The sequence below is a fragment of the Hemiscyllium ocellatum genome, chromosome 4 (assembly GCF_020745735.1).
Source record: "Hemiscyllium ocellatum isolate sHemOce1 chromosome 4, sHemOce1.pat.X.cur, whole genome shotgun sequence".
NCBI lineage: Eukaryota > Metazoa > Chordata > Chondrichthyes > Orectolobiformes > Hemiscylliidae > Hemiscyllium > Hemiscyllium ocellatum.
Window position 1 is genome coordinate 68,146,795 of NC_083404.1, and position 19,733 is coordinate 68,166,527.

Genomic DNA, 19,733 nt, shown 5'->3' on the forward strand with positions numbered 1-19,733 from the left:
AATTCAACATGACTGTAAAGATTCTTCCAAAATTTTATAGATGTGCTATAGAATGCATTCTATCTCGATGCGTAATGTCTTGATATGGCAACTGCTATTCCGAGGACCATAAGAAATTATCAAGAATTGTCTGTGTGGACTTTGCACATTCTCCCCATGTCTGCGTGGGTTTCCTCCAGGTGCACCGGTTTCCTTCCACAGTCCAAAGATGTGCAGGTTAGGTGAATTGGCCATGCTAAATTGCCCGTAGTGTTAGGTGAATATAAGGGAATGGGTCTGGGTGGGTTGCTCTTCGGACAATCGTTGTGGACTTGTTGGGCTGAAGGGCCTGTTTCCACACTGTAGGGACTCAAATCTGATCTAATCTAATCTAATCTTGTGAACACACCCCAGTCTGTTACGCAAACCAACCTTCCATCCATAGACTCTATCTGATGATAGATCAAAAAATCATGAAATCGCTACAGTGCAGAAGCAAGCTATTGAGCCCATGAACTCCACATCAATCCTCCAAAGAACATCCCACCCACACCCCTCCACTACAGTCCCGTAACCCTGTGATTCACATGGCTAATCCACCTAGTCAGCACTTCTTTGGACACTATGGGCAATTTAGCACAGCCAATCAACCTAACCTGCTCATCTTCGGACATGAAATGGAGATGTTGGTGTTAGACTGGGGTGGACAAAGTTAAAAATCACACAACTCCAGGTTATAGTACAACCAGTATTTTTAGAAGTACAAGCTTTCAAAGCATGGCTACCTGACGAAGGAGCAGTGGTCTGAAAGCTTGCACTTCCAAATAAACCAGTTGGAGTGTAAGCTGGTGTTGTGTGACTTATAACTTTTTTTTATCTTTGAACAATGGGTGGAAACTGGAGCACCTGGAGGAAACCCATACAGTCAGAGGGAGAATGTGAAAACTCCCCAAAGACATTCATCCGAGGCTGGAATCGAACCCTCATCCCTGCAGCTGTGAGGTAGCAGTGCTGACCACTGAGCCATGTACCACCCTAATCTATATTTCTCTCTACCTATGGGAGGGCAGCCAATGTAATCAAAGATCCCTGTCCTTCCAGTGATAATCTCTTCCAACCTCTTCTGTCAGGTATAAGATGCAAAACCTGAGACACACATATGAACAGATTCAAGAACAGTTTCTTCTCCACCGTAATTAGACTTCTGCATGGACCTCTCAAATGTTGATCTTGTTCTTTATACACCTTTTGTGCAGCCATAACATTTTACTTTTCATTATGTTGTAATATCCTAAAGCATTGTGTATAGTAAATCTGCCTGTAAAACAAAACCTTTCACTGTACCTAAATACATGTGACAATAATAAATCAAATCAATTCAAATTCCCTAGCTTAAGCACATATATAGTAGCCTTCCACCATTAACAAGCAATAGTTGTAATCCACACTTAAAATAATTGTGGGTATCTTGCTTTTTAAAGAATATAACAAACACTTACACAATCCTTGTGTTTTTTTATAAAACAGTCCTTCTCCCATTTAAATTGCCAATCAAAAATACAGAAAACTGTTTTAAAAGTCTTTACTAAACAAAAAAATTGATTCAGTGAGACAAATTGAATTAGAATAACTTACATGGATCATAAAAACCAACTGAAAATGCTTCTATAAGCAGATAAAAGGTAAAAGATTAGTGAAGACCAATACTATGGCCTTACAATTTGAAGTTGGATAATTGATAATGAAGAACAAAGAGATGGCAGTATAATTAAATGACTACTTTGGTTCTGTTCTCCCAGAAGACACAAACAACTTCTCAGAAATGTCAGGGAAGCAAGAGTTCATTGAGAAGGAGGATTTAAAGGAAACTAATACTAATTTTATAAAGAGTTGGCACTGGAAGATGATAAATCCTCCTGATTTATCATCTTCCTGATAATCTGTATTCTGATATTGAAAAATGTGTGCATAGAAATAGTAAATACTTTGGTTGTCATCGTCCAAAATTGTGTAGGTTCTGGAACAGTCCAAACAAATTGAAGGCAAGTGTAGCCCCAGAACTTAAAACCAAAAACAAGGGAGAATGAAAACATGAAAATGCAGGCTAACTAACCGAATAGCAGTCGTTGGTACTGGAATATATATTAAAGGATATACAAGATAGCAAGACCTTGAAAATATCAATGGGATTCAACAAAGCCAGCATTGGAGTTGTGAAAGGGAAATCATGTTAACTTGTAGAATAGATATGGTGTATTTGCGTTGTCAGAAAGAATCTGATTAAGTCCCACATAAGAGGTTAGAGTGTAAAATGTAAGCAAATGGAATTGGTGGTAATGTGCATACATGGACTTGGAATTGCTTAAAAGGCACAAACCTTGAGCAGGCATAAATGACTCTCTTTGGAGTGAAGAGCAATGACCACTAGGTTGTCACATGGGTCAATTCTTAGACCCCAAATATTTATGCTATGCTGTCAATAATGTGGATGAGGAAGTCAAATGTAATGTTTTAAAGTTTGCTGATGACACAAAACTCTGAAGATTCATGAGTAGTGAGGGAGAAAGTCAAGAAGCGTCAGGGTAATTTAGAAGAATGGAGTGAGTGGATAAGTACATGGAAATTGAATAAGACGTGTGAAATTATCCACTTTGATAGGGAAAAACAGAACGACAGTATTATTTATACGTTGATAGGAAAATATTGATGTAGAAAGGGACCTGAGTATCTTTGTACACAAGTTATTGAAAACAAGCATGCAGGCTCAGCAAACAATTTGGAAGGCAAATTGTATGTTAGTTTTCACTGCCAGACAGTTTGAGCACAGGATCAAGGAAAGCATATGTAGCTGCACAAAGTTTTATTTCAACCCATTTGAGTAAGGAGACCAAAACTATACAAAATATGTAAGAAGGAATGCACTAGTGATAGAGGGAAGGGAGAAAGGGTCACCAGACTGATTGCTGAGATGGCAGGTTTGTTGTATGACTAGCGATTGTGTTGACTGGGCCTTTATTCACTGGAGTTCAGAAGAATGAAAAAGAATCAGATTGTAACATATAAAATTCCATTACATTAAATGCAGAGATAATATTTACCCTGTCTTCGGTATCTATAATCAAGGATCACAGTTTCAAGTTACTTGTTAGACCACCAGGACTGGGATGAGATGAAATTTCTCCACATAGGGTGATGAACCTGTGGAATTCTTTACCACGTAAGGTAGAGAAGACCAAATCACTCAATATATTTAAGAAAACAATAGTAACATTTGGAGAGGCTAAAGATTAAGGTATGGCATTAAGCTAAAAGATTAACCAGAATCATACTGAATGGGAGAGCAGCTTTGATGAGCTGAAGTTTCTACTCTTGTTCACATTTTGTATGTTTCTCTGTCATTCACCACTTCAAAAGCCCCATACACAGACCATATAATCAAAGCCACCTGCTTATCAGGATCACCATTTACTAAGCAATTGGGCTTCTTGGGATGTGTTTCCTATGCCTAGACTGGAAGGGTGACCCCCTACACTTCTGCAAGCATCTGATTGTCCTAATCTACTGGCAGTCCATAAAATGACTCTTGAATTAAACTTTGAAGATGGTAACAGTTTGGAACTAGTCAATTCATTGGCGAAATAAGGAGTGGAGAATACCAAAGTGCTCTGGCTGTACAAGGGGTTGACTGAGCATGATGCAATTCTTGAATGTCTTTCCATACTATATAATGACAGCAGTTCTGCCCTATAATGCAAGGTAACGCTATTAAGAAAGAGTTAAGTAGGTCCACCATATTTCATGTTCAGGCAATTCCCAGGAAATAATTAGATAATGCACATTACATAAGTAACGTATACAGTGCAAAGACTTAGAAGATGCAATTTGTATCCACATATGATTGATCATGATGTAGGTTGTTATGATTAATGCCATATCCATTGTATTCAGGAACTTTTCACCTGATTTTGGATTTTCACTTGGATTGTTTTTCACTCAAACACCAGAGGCTGAGTGACAATCTGGTGGAAGTATATAAAATTATAAGGCATATGTATTATGAAGTTAAAGATGTGTACTGTACCTTTAAGAGAGAGTGAATGCATTGAAAGCTTGTAAGAGCAGTCTTGGAGTGTACTGGAAAATTGAAAATATGTAACATTTGGCTGTGAAGTTGATATCTGAGTTGGCTGCTGTTTTGACAACAATGCGAACTTAACCAAACAGTTTAAATTATGTCCCAGGATACTAAAATGCAATCTAGTTTCAATTTATTATTTTGCCAACATCGAACCAATGAGATGGTCCAATGTTGGGGATATAAAAATGCAAGCATTTGAAGATCAGACAGAACAACTGTCATTGAGGAGACCTAAGATGTTGAAACACTTTCTATCAAAGTTACCTTTTCATATGAAATATATTTGCAGTAAAATGAAAGAAGGCAACCCAGAGAGATCATCAGCTGGAAGAAGAAAGGTGCTGAAGACGACAGCTGTAAATAGTTTTGAAACTAAGTTGATGCAATTTTAATAAATATTTGATCGGAACAGTATATTGTTAGGTTGGAGGCAGATAATAAGCAGTTAAGAGGAGAGGGGGCTTAGAGTTGTGAATAGTTGTTGCTTAATGTTCACTTTTAGAGTTAAAGAATAAATTGAGATTTTTTCTTCAAATAGTGGAATTTGGGAGTTCTCTGTCACTCATATTTTAACAGATTATGAGGTGAGGTAAGCTTTTCTAGATGTTTGGTTTAATTAACAGAAGGGTTCACTGCTGTGTCGCAATACATGGATAGGGAGGATAGCCAGAGTTTTTTTCCCCAGGGTAAAAATGTCAAATACTTAGGGGACTTAGATTTAAGGTAAGAGGTGGAAATTTGAAATAAAATATGTGAGGCAAGTTTTGTTTTGCACAATTCATGGTAGGTGACTGGAATGTGCTTCCAAGGGACAATGCAGAAGCAGATACAATAGTAACACTTAAGAGGCATTTAGACTGACATATGAAGAGGCAAGAAATAAAAGGATGTCAACCTGACCTCCTTGTGCTAAAACTTCCATTAAGAACCCAGCCTGGAACTTGGAATCTCTTACTTCCAATGAAGGGTACACATCCACTGAAGGCTTTACCATTATCGTTAAGAAACCTCCTATTTTCCTCACCACATCGTAACTCTTGTTGTCCAACCTGCAATTAAAAGGGTTTCATAATTGTAGCTTGGAATGCCATTATTTACATAGCTCTCTGAAAGAAAAATTGTATACTACAACCAAAGAAGACACCCCAGAGACCCATTCTGTGCTTCTACATGCTGTTACCCTTGTGGTCGTAAATGAAGGGGTAAAAACACGCTCACTGGCCTTAGCTTGGAACTGAAATCATCCTTGTCATGGAAATATCTGTGGGGTTAGCACCAGTCATTGCTGCATCTCCATCAGTGTGGCCCAAATGTTCCTTCTGTCACTGGGCCAAAGAGACAAGGTAGGACCATTATCATGATTTGTGTGAGATGATTAATAGAACCATTCACAAATTTTCAGATGATGTATAAATATTGTGTGGTTTGGAAATTTAATCTGAATCCTTTGACTAATTTGAAGCATTTAAAGTGATGCCCTTCATTTTTGATAATGGCAGTATGATGGATTTCTGTCTGGGAAGCTCCAGGCATTTATTACGAGTGCTTTGGTGCCCACTGAATGTGACAAGAACAAGAGGTTCTTGACAGTCATCTAATGAAAGCTGAAAAATGTGTTGCTGGAAAAGCACAGCAGGCCAGGCAACATCCAAGGAGCAGGAGAATCGACGTTTCGGTCATAAGCTCTTCTTCAGGAATGAGGAGGGGGTGCCAAGCAGGCGAAGATAAAAGGTAGGGAGGAGGGTCTTGGGGGAGGGGCATTGTGAATGCGATAGGTGGAAGGAGGTTAAGGTGAGGGTGATAGGCCGGAGAGGGGGTGGGGGCGTGGAGAGGTCTAGGAAGGGGAGGGAGAAGTCTGAGACAGTCCAGGTAAATTTGAGGTTGGGGCGGAAGGTGTTAGTAAAGTGGACTAACTGTTCAACCTCCACGTGGGAGCACGAGGTAGCGCCGATACAGTTATCGATGTAGCAGAGGAAAAGGTGTGGGGTGGTGCCAGTGCAGCTGTGAAAGATGGACTATTCCACATATCCGACGAAGAGGCAGGCATAGCTGGGGCCCATGCAGGTGCCCATGGCTACTCCTTCGGTTTGGAGGAAGTGGGAGGATTGGAAAGGGAAGTTGTTCAGAGTGAGGACCAGTTCAGCCAGTCGAAGGAGGGTGTCAGTGTCCGCGAGCTGGTGTCTTTAAACTCCTTCCACCACCCAGTATTCCCAACGTCCCTCCCCCAAGTCCTTCCTCCCTACCTTTTATCTTAGCCTGCTTGGCACACCCTCCTCATTCCTGAAGAAGGGCTTATGCCCGAAATGTCAATTCTCCTGCTCCTTAGATGCTGCCTGACCTGCTGCGCTTTTCCAGCAACACATTTTTCAGCTCTGATCTCCAGCATCTGTAGTCCTCACTTTTTCCTAGTCATCTAATGAAAGTCCACATGAAGTTTGACAGGTCATTGTGAAGGCAAATACAGTTTTTACTAATATTATGAGGGTAATAGTTTCTTTGAATACTACAAAATATTTAAAAATCTCAACATACAGGTATTGCTGACAGGACTGCATTCGTCACCCATCTCTAATTATTTAAATAAGATGGTTATGGATTTGAACTACTGTAATCGTTGTGGTGATAATTTTCCCACAAAACAATGACGTGGGAAATTTCATACTTTTGATCCAGTAATGAAGTAGTGTTGGTGATGTCAATGCACATTTGGATGGTGTTTGTTGCTGACTGTGGTCCCACCCCATTGCTGCTCTTCTCCTTCTCAGTGGCATGAGTTCCAGAGGAGAGATGTGTTGTTGAATGAATCTTGGTGAGTTCCTGTAATGCATTTTCTAAAAAGAGTGCATAATGCATTCACAGTGTACAGTTTTGAAGGGATTGATATTGAGTCCATTCGTGATCACCATAGAATATTCAGGCACAGGAGAGAGTAACACAAAAGATCTCTAAAATATCAGCCATTATTTAGGTTCAGTCATTCAGATGGAATAAAATGTTGGTATGATATTAGTTCTGATATGGTGGCTTCTATACCCAAGTCCAAACCTATATATGCACCTAGTGAAGAAAAGGGAATGGAACGGAGGCTGAATGTATGGATATTTACACTTCTAACTTTACACTAATCTAATCATCCATCATGCTAATTATTTGATTCCTATCTAAGCTGTTGCATTTCTGTTGTGGTTCTGTTCCCCAAGCTGGGAATTTGTGTTGCAGACGTTTCATCCCCTGTCTAGGTGACATTCTCAGTGCTTGGGAGCCTCCTGTGAAGCGTTTCTGTGATCTTTCCTCTGCCATTTGTAGCGGTTTGAATCTGCCGCTTCCGGTTGTCAGTTCCAGCTGTCCGTTGCAGTGGTCGGTATATTGGGTCCAGGTCGATGTGCTTATTGATTGAATCTGTGAATGAGTGCTCATCTACAGATTCAATCAATAAGCACATCGACCTGGACCCAATATACCGACCACTGCAACGGACAGCTGGAACTGACAACCGGAAGCAGCAAATTCAAACCACTACAAATGGCAGAGGAAAGATCACAGAAGCGCTTCACTGGAGACTCCCAAGCACTGAGGATGTCGCCTAGACAGAGGATGAAACGTCTGCAACACAAATTCCCAGCTTGGCGAACAGAACCACAACAACGAGCATCCGAGCTACAAATCTTCTCCCAAACTTTGTTGCATTTCTTTTGTACCATGTGCCTGAACTGGATCAAGCTCCTTGCAGGAAATTTTATTGAATGCCATCTAGAATCTTTATTTTTTAGATCTATATCTATATCCAAATTCATGATCAACTGAGACAAGTTCTGCCCTTGAATGCAAGGTAACGCTATTAAGAAAAAAATTAAGTAGGTCCACCATATTGCATGTTCAGGCAATTCCCAGGAAATAATTAGATAATGTACATTACCTAAGTAACAGATACAGTGTGAAGAGTTAGAAGATGCAACATGTATCCACGTATGATTGACCATGATGTAGGTTGAGTTATGATTAATGCCATATCCCATAGCCCTTTGTCTAGTATTGTACTTAAAATTATTCGAAGAGAAATAATGTTACACATATTTTAATGAAGATCATTATGATTTTTTTCATTGCAGTTTCTGAAATATTATGTCATGTGTTTTCTCAAAACTAATATTTTTAAGCATTTTGAATATTTTGTGACTTCTCTTAGGTTTCTTCATTATGTTATATTGCTGACATACAGTACTATTACTTCCTTGTCTTCCTGATTTCAGATTCTCATAGAATTGGAAACTGCTCTTTTGGATGATGAACCACACTGGTATAAACTCCAGACGCACGACGTTTCATCAATGCCACTTCCTCAACCTTCACCATATTTGCCACGCAGACACCCACATGGTGAAAGCCCAACAAGAAGGTTACAAAGTATGTTGAGAGATGTAAGGTGTTTTATTTTTGTTCCCTAAAAACAAAAGTGAGAATTCATATAGTTAGGGTGCACTTTAACTCCTTAATGAATGACATTGAAATGAATTCTGGTAACAAATGGAGATCAGAGCTGAAAATGTGTTGCTGGTTAAAGCACAGCAGGTTAGGCAGCATCCAAGGAACAGGAAATTCGACGTTTCGGGCCAGAGCCCAGACCTCACTTTTTACTCTAACAAATGGAGATCACAAACAATTGTTATGATTAATGAATATTTAAAAACATACAATTCAAATATTGGTTATAGGTCAGTCTATGATAAAGAAATATGGGCCAGAATATAATAAATATGACCCTGTATATCCGATTGAAATTTCCTTTTTCTGCTATTACTTTACCCCTATTACTATTGTATTTGTCAGAATTGGACATAGATGCACTGGCAGATAAACTATTTGTCTTTTGGTTTGATTATAAAAAGAACAAAATTAGGATAGCATAAGGGAAAAATACTTTTCAAGGGCAAACAGAATGATAGACTGTCTCACTCCATGACCTATCAATCTCTGCTAAATTGCTGTTGAATCCGAGAAGTTGAATTCGCCATAAGGATGAAGAAAAGTCAGGAAATTCAACTGCTGGATTCTCTTGCACACCTTCAAGTTGCAGGTTTAGACTAGAATTGGCTAAGAGTCAGTTATACACACTATTTTCTTTGGATCTGGAAGAACAAGAGGAGATCAAATTAGATATATATGATACAGAAGGAGATTGACAAATTCAGTGTAGAAAAGATGTTTCCATATGCGAGGCAATGTAGAAGAAGAGGTCGCTTGGCATAGAGAGTAGCAGATTTAAAACAGCAATGAGGAGAAATTACTTCTCTCTAAGAGTCATGAAACTGTGGGGTTGACTATCCCAGAGTGTAGTGGATGCTGGGGCATTAGTTAATTTAAGGAGGATATAGAGAGAGTTTTAATTAGTAATGGGTTGAAAGGTTACGGACAGTGGGGCATGAACATGGACTTGAAGCTAAAATGAGATCACCCATAATGGTATTAGATGGCAGAGCAGGCTTGAGGGGTTAAGTTACCTACTTCTACTCCTAGATCTTCTGTTCTTATTAGCATTACTCAATGCTGTTTTCCCACCCGTGACACACTCATCACCATGCATTAGTGCCAAAATATGCAAATACTGTCAGTGATGCTTGTTTTCCTATTCATCTGTTCATTTCCTTATAACCTATGTAGAAATGGGTATGTTTGAAAACCATAAATCTCACGTCTGTTTTTCCATACATTCGAATTCTGTTAAACATCACACTTTGTGCTCCATTAGCCAATAGTTTTTTTAAAAATTACATTTTTTTTCTCAGAATTAATATGTTTAGTCAGTTACTCAGCAGAGAATTAATTTAGGTTAAAAAAATCTCTTCTAATGCAAGACCATTACTTAAAGAGATTAGATAAGCGAAGGTGTGAAACCGGATTACTATGATTTCATATTGGAGCAAAATCTGGTAGACGGTAATGTAAATAAATTCCATTTGATTGAAGTCAGTGTTGCATTTCATTTCTTGCTCCCTAAAACCGAAGCCCCTTTCCTTATTCCTGCGCAAAACACAATTATTAACACAATTAGTAGTTTGGACAAGCACAAGTTTGAGCAAGTAGTGGCACTCCTGGAACCTTTACTTTAAATTTGCTCAGCTGGCTTTCTTTTTTTTTACTACTGCACTATTGGCAAGTGAGGTTATTTGGTGGATATAATCCAAATTACTAATGAATTTGCCAACATGTCTGATTACATCTTCTAACAATCTGGGCATATTAACTGCTCATATCTATTATGTTGCTGGATTATGTGTTTTTCTTTTACATATCTGTTTCATTTGTATCCCATTCTGACATTTATTTTCCAGATACAGGTCCATATGCATTAAATCCAGGTAAAATGCTAGTATGCATCAATGAGTTAAAAAAATGAAAACACTTAGTGTCTTAGACATGACTTGAGAGTGACTGTTGTGAAGTGCTCTAGTTGTGCATGTAGAAAGATTTTAAGATACTTTTAGATCAGTTCTCCTTCTTACCCAAGCTTTAGTTGCTATCTCAGTCCTGAATGAATTGCTTTGCTATTGATGTTAATTTAACTTCTAAAGCATTTTTGTGTGATATGTGAACTTCCTTCCAATCTGTTTTGTTGTGCCTGAGAGTGAGTTTTGGAAGATTTGAGTCAGCAGATTGACATAGCTAATAGATCAGCGTTGAAAAATGTGGTGCTGGAAAAACACAGGCCAGGCAGCATCTGAGGAGCAGGAGCAGGAGAATCGACGTTTCGGGCATAAGTGTGGACCTGACGAGGGAGTCACGGAGGGAGTGGTCGCAGAGACCACTCCCTCCGCGACTCCCTCGTCAGGAACACACCCCCCACCAACCCAACCTCCATTCCAGGCACCTTCCCCTGCAACAGCAAGAAGTGCAAAACTTGTGCCCAAACCTTCCCCCTCACGTCCCTCCAAGGCCCCAATGGATCCTTCCATATTCATCACAAATTCACCTGCACCTCCACACACATCATTTACTGTATCCGTTGCACCCAACGTGGCCTCCTCTACATTGGGGAGACAGACCGCCTACTTGCAGAACGTTTCAGGGAACACCTCTGGGACATCCGCACCAACCAACCCAAAAGCCCCGTGGCTGAACACTTTAACTACCCCTCCCACTCCACCAATGACATGCAAGTCCTTGGCCTCCTCCATCGCCAGACCCTGACCACATGACGCCTGGAGGAAGAGCGCCTCATCTTCTGCCTAGGAACCCTTCAACCACGTGGGATGAGTGTAGATTTCTCCAGCTTCCTCATTTCCCCTCCCACCACCTTACCTCAGTCCCACCACCGGATTCAGCACCACCCTCTTGACCTGCAATCTTCTTCCCAACCTCTCTGCCCCCACCCCCTCTCCGGCCTATCACCCTCACCTCCTTCCACCTATCATATTCCCAGCACCCCTCCCCCAAATTCCCTCCCCTCTACCCTTTATCTCAGCCCGCTTGGCACACCAGCCTCATTCCTGAAGAAGGACTTATGCCCGAAACGTTGATTCTCCTGCTCCTCGGATTCTGCTTGGCCTGCTGTGTTTTTCCAGCACCACATTTTTCAACTCTGGTCTCCATCATCTGCAGTCCTCACTTTTTCATAACTAATAGATCAGCACTTACTTGATTACATTTTTTAATTAAAAATGTTCAGGTCACTTGGTCATAGACAGTTCCTATTACTTCATAGTCATTTGGTCATACAGATCAATGTGAATATATTTTTATATAAATTTTTTAAATACCGCTTAATGTATTTTGAGTAGAAATCAAATACCCAAAAGAAACAGTGATAGGAATCTGGCCTAATTATATTTCAACTATTGCTAAGCTGGCTAAAATCAACTTGGTTAGCTTAACTTAATGAACAAACCTTATGGTATCAGTGGTTCAGTGCCAGATGGACTCTGTATTTACCAATTGGACCCTTGAGATGGAAAAATGAACTGTCCTGATTTTCAAAATGAAATTTGCTTTAACGAGTTTTGGCAAGAAATCAAAAGGATGCTGATCTTCCTCTGTGAAAAATAATGATGATTCTTAATAATTGTTTTGCATTTTTCAGATTAAATTGATGGAAAGGGGAAATTAGTCAAGTGGAATATTTGAGCTTTTTATGATTTCCTTGAATACAAAAGTATCATTGTAAATGTAAAATCGGTTTGGCTGCAATAATGTATTGATTGGATTGCAAGGCTTGTGAAGGTTTGTAGCTCAGGTTGAGGTTTAGGGCGTAGGTTTGCTCGCTGAGCTGTAGGTTTGATATCCAGATGTTTCACTACCTGGCTAGGTAACATAATCAGTGGCGACCTCCAAGTGAAGTGAAGCTGTTGTCTTCTGCTTTCTGTTTATATCTTTTTCCTGGATGGGGTTCCTGGGGTTTGTGGTGATGCTTGTGACATCACCACAAACCCCAGGAACCCCATCCAGGAGAAAGATATAAATAGAAAGCAGGAGACAACAGCTTCGCTTTACTTGGAGGTCGCCACTGATGATGTTACCTAGCCAGGTAATGAAATATCTGGATATCAAACCTACAGCTCAGCGAGCAAACCTACACCCTAAACCCCCGTATTGATTGGATATATGTGGAGGACCTAAATGTGTTTGTTTCATGTTTGGATCATCAGACATATTGGTTGTTGGGAAGTAATTTGAACTGCAGAAGTAGTTTGTTGATAATCAGGAAATAGCCATACATGCTGTGCATTAATTAAACTTATCAATCTACATATTAAATTCTTACTGAACACCTTGCTTATTATAGGACCATTTCTAAAAGAATAAAGTGGATCACTTAAACAAAAGTGCATCTGTAGGACTTGATTTCTCATTCAAGTAAGCAATAAGAAATAAAAAAAAATATTTTCTTGGTACCATGAAGGCTAAGAGCAAAATTATTTTTAATTAACCTGTACAAGTATAACACCTCTGGGCAGTGGGCTTAAACATCGACCTTCTGGCCCAGAGTTAGGGAAACTAGCACAGTGCCACAAAAGCCAAATTCAGCTTTTGATTTGAAGTGTGTTCACAAAACTAGAAGAAAACCAGATTAAAATTAAAACCTTTTTACAAGATCAGAAGGAATTTCCACAAACCTATGGAGTAGAAGATTTGTGAAATACACTCCCAGCAAAAAAAAAATCCCAGGTCAATTAATCTCTTGTAATAGCAGATAGATGCACATCTACTAAGAAATGTGACTGAAGTTTTAAGCACATTAAGTTTCAATGACTAAATATTCTATTGGGTATAGTGGTTTCTGTGCTGTTTGTGAAGTGTTGCCAAGCAGAGTTCAATAGTTGAAATATAGGGTTTGGTACACAACATGGAGTTTTGTTTTATTGGTTTTTGGAGATCATAGGCAATCTACAAAGATTGAAAGATTAAATAGTTGGGCACCCATATAGCCATGTTTACATAAATGGACAAACTTCATAAATCCTTTTCAATCTCTGGATTGTGATTTGAGAAAAAAAAATACTTTGCATTTAAAATGGCTCAAAGGGCATTCGTCTTTAAAATGTAATATCTTTTAAGGACTCTTCCTGAATTACTTTCATTATTTGGCAACATAGCACAGTATCCTGTGCTTAAGTTGGAGAATTCCTACTGGGATCTATTACTGTCCTTTGTCTACATGTTTCTGATCATGTTTGGTACATGTAGCAGCACGTGATTTTTGCAGATGCCTCATTTGATAAGAAGTTCAGTGCTTTAACTCTTTAAAGGGACATGAATCCACATGGAGATAACTGCAGAATATTCGCTGTTCACCAACCTTGGCTTTCCTAAGAAGTAAGTGATTTTATTTTGGTTGTTATTAACATTTAAAAGTGTAAAGAAATTTAAAATTTTGTTGAAGGCGTGTGTTAGAGTCTGAAGATGTAATAGATGAATTTATGTTTTTACTACTTTTTAAGTTCCATCCCTGATATTGTTTGTCTCTTCCTCTGGCAGGAGAGGCTGACAGCAGCAAGAAGGTGAAGGCATTCGAGTTTGATGAGGCAAGCGCAAAAATGCCCCTGTGATCTTGTGAAAAAGTAAAACATGCTGACACAATCAACATTTGTCTTCTATTTTCTTGCAACTCAAGTAGCTTTTAGTTTTCTGAGTAGCTTTTCTTAAACCATGATTAAAGTTGATAGGAAAAGGTGCCTTGGTGTGGAGTAGGCAGCTACATAAAAACATCTACAATAATAAATCACTGTTGCATCAAGATTATTGTACTTTTTTTTACTATGGATGACCAGTAAAGCTCACACTCAAAATCAAGTGCAGATGTGTAAATTGATAATTGCAACAGCAATTAATGCTAGCTCTATAGAAGGTGAAGTGGTATGCTTCTAAGGTGAGTTGTGTTTGTTGCACCATTTAAGCTAATTTTCAAAACCCTAGCCAGAGAAACAATATCCAACCTGCTGGACATACGTAACAGACAACAGGACGCTGAACCTATTAACAAAGCCGGCATACTTAAACTACTAGACCTGTGCCTCACAACACACTTCACATTCAACAACCAGATATATGAACAAATTAACGGAACACCCATGGGCTCACCGATCTCCGGACTGATAGCAAAAGCAGTAATGCAAAGGTTAGAAAAAACAGTTTTAACGCAACTACAACCCAAACTATGGGTCAGATACGTGGATGACACCTTTGTAATCATTAAAAACACAGAAGTAGAGAACACACACCGGATCATCAATGCCACACTCACAGGAATCCGATTCACGAGAGAGGAAGAAAAGGACAGCCAGCTCCCATTCCTGGACGTGATGGTACAAAGAAAACTGAACAGAGAATTCACCACGAAGGTATACAGAAAAGCCACACACACAGACCAAGTCCTGAACTATGAAAGTAACCACCCCAACACACACAAACGAAGTTGCGTCAGGACATTATTCAAAAGGGCCTCAACACACTGCAGCACACCTGAACTACAAAAAGAGGAAGAAGAACATCTATACAAGATATTCAACAAAAACGGATACTCGCGCAATTTCATCAACAGATGCCTCAGGGAAAGACAACAAAATGAGGACATGCCACAATCCAAAGGACTGGCTACACTCCCATACATCAGGAGCATTTCTGAACTGACAGCCAGACTGCTGCGACCACTAGGACTCATAACAGCACACAAACCAACAGCCACTCTCAGACAACAACTCACCAGGACAAAGGACCCGATACCCAGCATGAGCAAAACCAACGTAGTGTACAAAATCCCATGCAAGGACTGCACAAAACACTACATAGGACAAACAGGAAGACAGCTAACAACCCGCATCCATGAACATCAACTATCCATGAAACGACACGACCAGCTATCCCTAGTAGCCATACACTCAGATGACAAACAACATGAATTCGATTGGGACAACACCACTATTATAGGGCAGGCCAAACCAAGAACAGCCAGGGAATTCCTAGAAGCATGGCACTCATCCAAGAATTCTATTAACAGACACATCGACCTAGACCTTATATACTGGCCACTGCAACGGACAGCAACTGACAACCGGAAGCGGCAGATTCAAACCAGTATAAATACCGGAGGAATCAGCACAGAAGCGCTTCACAGGAGGCTCCCAAGCACTGAAGATGTCACCTAGAAAGGGGACGAAACGTTTACAAGAAAAACTCCCAGCTCGGCGAACAGAACCACAAGAATGAGCACCCGAGCTACAAATCTTCTCACGAACTAATTTTCAAAGAGGAAACCATTATGTCAAACACAGGGACTATTAGTAAGTTAAAAAAAAGGTTGCAGCTTTCTTCAATAATTTGTCTATGTAAAAGAAGATAATAGTCTTCTTGTGCAAAATCTGCCTCTCTTTTTAAGAGAAGTGCTGCCAAACCACAACTCTGAAAACTTTGCCATGTTTCTTTTTTTTTGGCTTTTTGTGAGAATTTTTTTCCTAAACTGCTACTGGAATTGGCAATCTAAATATTCTTTTTGACATTCATTTATTTTTCTTCAGGTGCAATGCACAAAGATCTGCTACAATGCTGTTCAGGTAAAATGGAAGCACAGCCATATTGCCAATTTTTTCAAGTGGTATTTTGGTGCTTAACCTGTGAAAAATTCATCTTCAAATTTGATCTTCAGAGCGTTACTGTCTGTTATGTCATGGTCTAGGATTGTAAAGACGATGTGGATACATCAGTAACAATTTGCATTTGTAGTTACTTTAAATTAACAGTGGAAGTGTAAATGTTGTGGTTAAAGATTTGGAGAAAGTGAATCTTTTTGAGTAACTGCGGTCAGTGGGAGTACAAGATAAAAATAGGAATTAAGTAATGTATTTGGTCTAGTTGGAGTTATTGGAGGAAGCGCAATTAAGTGTTGTGTGATAGCGAAGTATTGAAAATAAGGAATCCGCAAGACAGTTGTTTGGCCTGCCTTTTTAAATAGTTCAGAAATGTAGACAACATCAAGATGGGAAGAATGACTCAATGCCAATGAGCTGTGAATGCTGATGTAAACAAGAAAAAAGAAATTGGAAGCAGCAAATCATGGGGACAGTGAAGAGTATGGAAGTATTGAGGAAATAGCTGTAACAAGATTATCATGATAAGGCCATTTGCTCCACAAAGCGAGAGAGAAAGTGTATTCGGGGTGGGTATGGGACTAGGAGGAAGAAAAGAGAAGAAACTAGATAGAAAAATATAATGGCAAGAACCTTAACTGCATTGACATTGAATGAGGAATGAATGACTGGCACGAACAGATGGAGAAGGGTGATTATGTGACCATGTCTCCATGTAAAATTGGAGAAGCTTAAAGAACACAATAAAATAGTTTGACAGCAAGCCACACAAGAAGGTATTAAGACAGCTGTCCGATAGCTCAATTAAAGGTATCATAAAGCAGAAGAGAGAGATGGAACAGTGGCATGATTTAAGCATGTGATTACTGAATTTAAGCACTGGGCAGCTAAATGCATGGTGCCTATGGTAGAATGACTAAAATTGGTGATGTTAAAAAGGCCAGAAAATGACGGAGCACAGAAGTCTTGAAGACTATAAGACTGGAATGGATCACAGAGATGGGATGGTGCAAATTGATTGAGAGATTTGGAACAAGCACATGAATGTCAACCTGAAGCTTTACTCAACCGAGAGTCAACATTAGTCAGTGAGCAGGACTTGGATGGAGTTCCGGCATGGATAACAGAAATTCGAATAACCTCACATTGGCAGAAGATTAAACCAGATGCACATTGGAATAGTTAAGTCTGGAGAAGAAAAAGGCGTGGATGGGGCCGGAGTCCATGTGAGCTATGAAGCTGGCAGTGAATCTGAAGGATCTGGATACATTGATTTCTGGACAATCTTTACATTGGACCTTATTTCCTCATTTGTCTATCTGTGAAACCTGACTGGCCATTGGCATTAGGAAACCACAGCAGTGGAACAAGGAGAATGTTGCCTTCCGGTTATTTTGTTGGAACATCAGGGGTGGGTATTTTGATAGTGAGGGAGATTCAAGGCATTTTTGCACATCATGATCCACAAGGAATCCGAAAATTACATTTTAAAACTTGCCAGGTTAACCTTATTTTGGTCCACGCTGTCCCTCCAAACAAATCCAACCTAATGAGAGATCTACCGTTTGTCAGGTCTTAGAAATGTCTGCTGAAATTAATATGATAGCATTCAAACAGTGAAGAATAGCAGCAAGATCAGTTGTGATAAGCGACCTAACATTGTTTTAAACAGTACCACCAATGTCAAGTCTTCCCATGCAAGGAGTTTAAATTAGATAACCACCTAAATTATTTATGTTCCCATCGAGAAAAGTTATCCGTAAATAATCCTTGATCTCCAATTCTAATCAAACAAACTCCTGAATAGTAAGTGCCACATTTCTGCCCTTCAACCTCACTTTACAAACAGCAATGCAGGAACCACCATATAAAGCCCATAATGAAATATAGCATTTTTCAATCAGAGCTTATCATGTTGGACTAATTATTCTGTTCCTAGAATTTACTATCTCAATAATTAATCTCAGTCTCTGGTTCTGGGTCTTTCGAGCTTACTATAGAAATATATACCCTGCTTTTAAAGTATATGCATGTCAAGATCTTGGAGGCAATTGCCCATTAAATATTATCGAACAGATCTTCAAATCAATGGTGATGTCATGCGCTTCATTATTCACTGTGGAGATCATTCCTTCCTATTTACCTCCTTGCACCTTTACAACTCCCTGAATACAGCCCAATAATTTATTAATGCAACCATCCACTGAGAAAACTCTCAAAGAAGAGCTGTAGAGAGAGCAGACATGCTAACCTATCCTTTTCCCCCAACAACCAGCAACTTTTTACAACATCAGCAACTATACTCAGATATGATTTGGAGATGCAGGTGTTGGACTGGGGTGTACAAAGTTAAAAATCACACAACACCAGGTTATAGTCCAACAGGTTTAATTGGAAGCACTAGCTTTTGGCTGATGAAGGAGCAGTGCTCTGATAGTTAGTGCTTCTAATTAAACCTGTTGGCCCATAACCTGGTGTTGTGTGATTTTTAACTCTATACTCATTTTTTTTTAAATGTCACAAGTATTTCAGTGGAGTTTTTGTGTGTGGGGATGAGTGAGTGAGCGGGCGAGTATATGTGTGCACGAGTGGGCTCATGGATGTCTGAGTGACTGGGTTGAGTGTATATGTGCAGTTGAATTAATGGATGAGTGAGTGAGCGAATGGACAAGTTAAATTTGTGAGTGAGTGGGCTAATAAATGAGTTGGTCAGTGTATATGTGCATGAGTAGGTCTTTAAGTGAGTAAATGGGAATAGCAATACAGGTCCAGGGATTGAAAATTGAGTTGTGGACATGAATATTCATATTGGGGTTGGTTGGGATGTGGATGATTTCTGTGAAAATTCAATTGGAATTGTTAATTGCTGGATCATCCCAGCAAGTAAATGATGACACTATTTTAGGATAAGGATCTGAGTAAGTAGCTTGTATCGAGCCCAAGTGTCTAACACTTAGATGAGTGTAAGAAACATTTACACAGGGTCCCAGCAAGTGCTTTTCAGTCAATCAGAACTTTAAACACCCCAGGCAACTGCAGCTATGTGTTTGTCAGGACTTTTTTGCAGTTTAGATGTGTGCCAACAGAGTACATTCAGTTCATTGCCACCCCAATACCAGAAAATCTGTTCCACTATGTAGGGTATAATGATATGTAACTTATAATCATTTAGTAATACTGAAATTGAGCATTGCTGAAAAAGAAATGTTTCATCCAAGTTTTTCTCCACTCACCAAGCCAATTTGCAAGAGCATCCGTTAAAGGAGAAAACTGCATGAATAGAGATTAGTTGGAGAGTGGGCTGTGGTTGAAGCTTTGCAATAGAGAACTTACCAATGAGTGATTATTAATAGTTAACTGCTAAGCCTCGTTAAGGTTTTAACCTCGGCAGGTTGGCTGTGATTGATCAGAACAATACCTGAGAAATGAACTAATAAATTGTGAATTTTCCTGATAAGCAGGACAAAAACATATTTCTTTTTCAAACAATGCTGAAGAATAACTTAACACTGAAATTGTTATTGTGGTTCTGTTCGCCGAGC

General features: G+C 39.4%; 1 protein-coding gene across 1 annotated transcript in view; it reads left to right on the forward strand.

The window, feature by feature from the left end:
* The window catches only part of rims2a (regulating synaptic membrane exocytosis 2a), an 839,749-nt gene that overhangs the window by 411,708 nt on the left and 408,308 nt on the right, over positions 1-19,733 (forward strand). Inside the window, exon 16 of the mRNA XM_060824314.1 lies at positions 8,368-8,521. Within this exon, the coding sequence (XP_060680297.1) occupies positions 8,368-8,521 (154 nt within the window). The remainder of the gene's footprint in view (positions 1-8,367; positions 8,522-19,733) is intronic.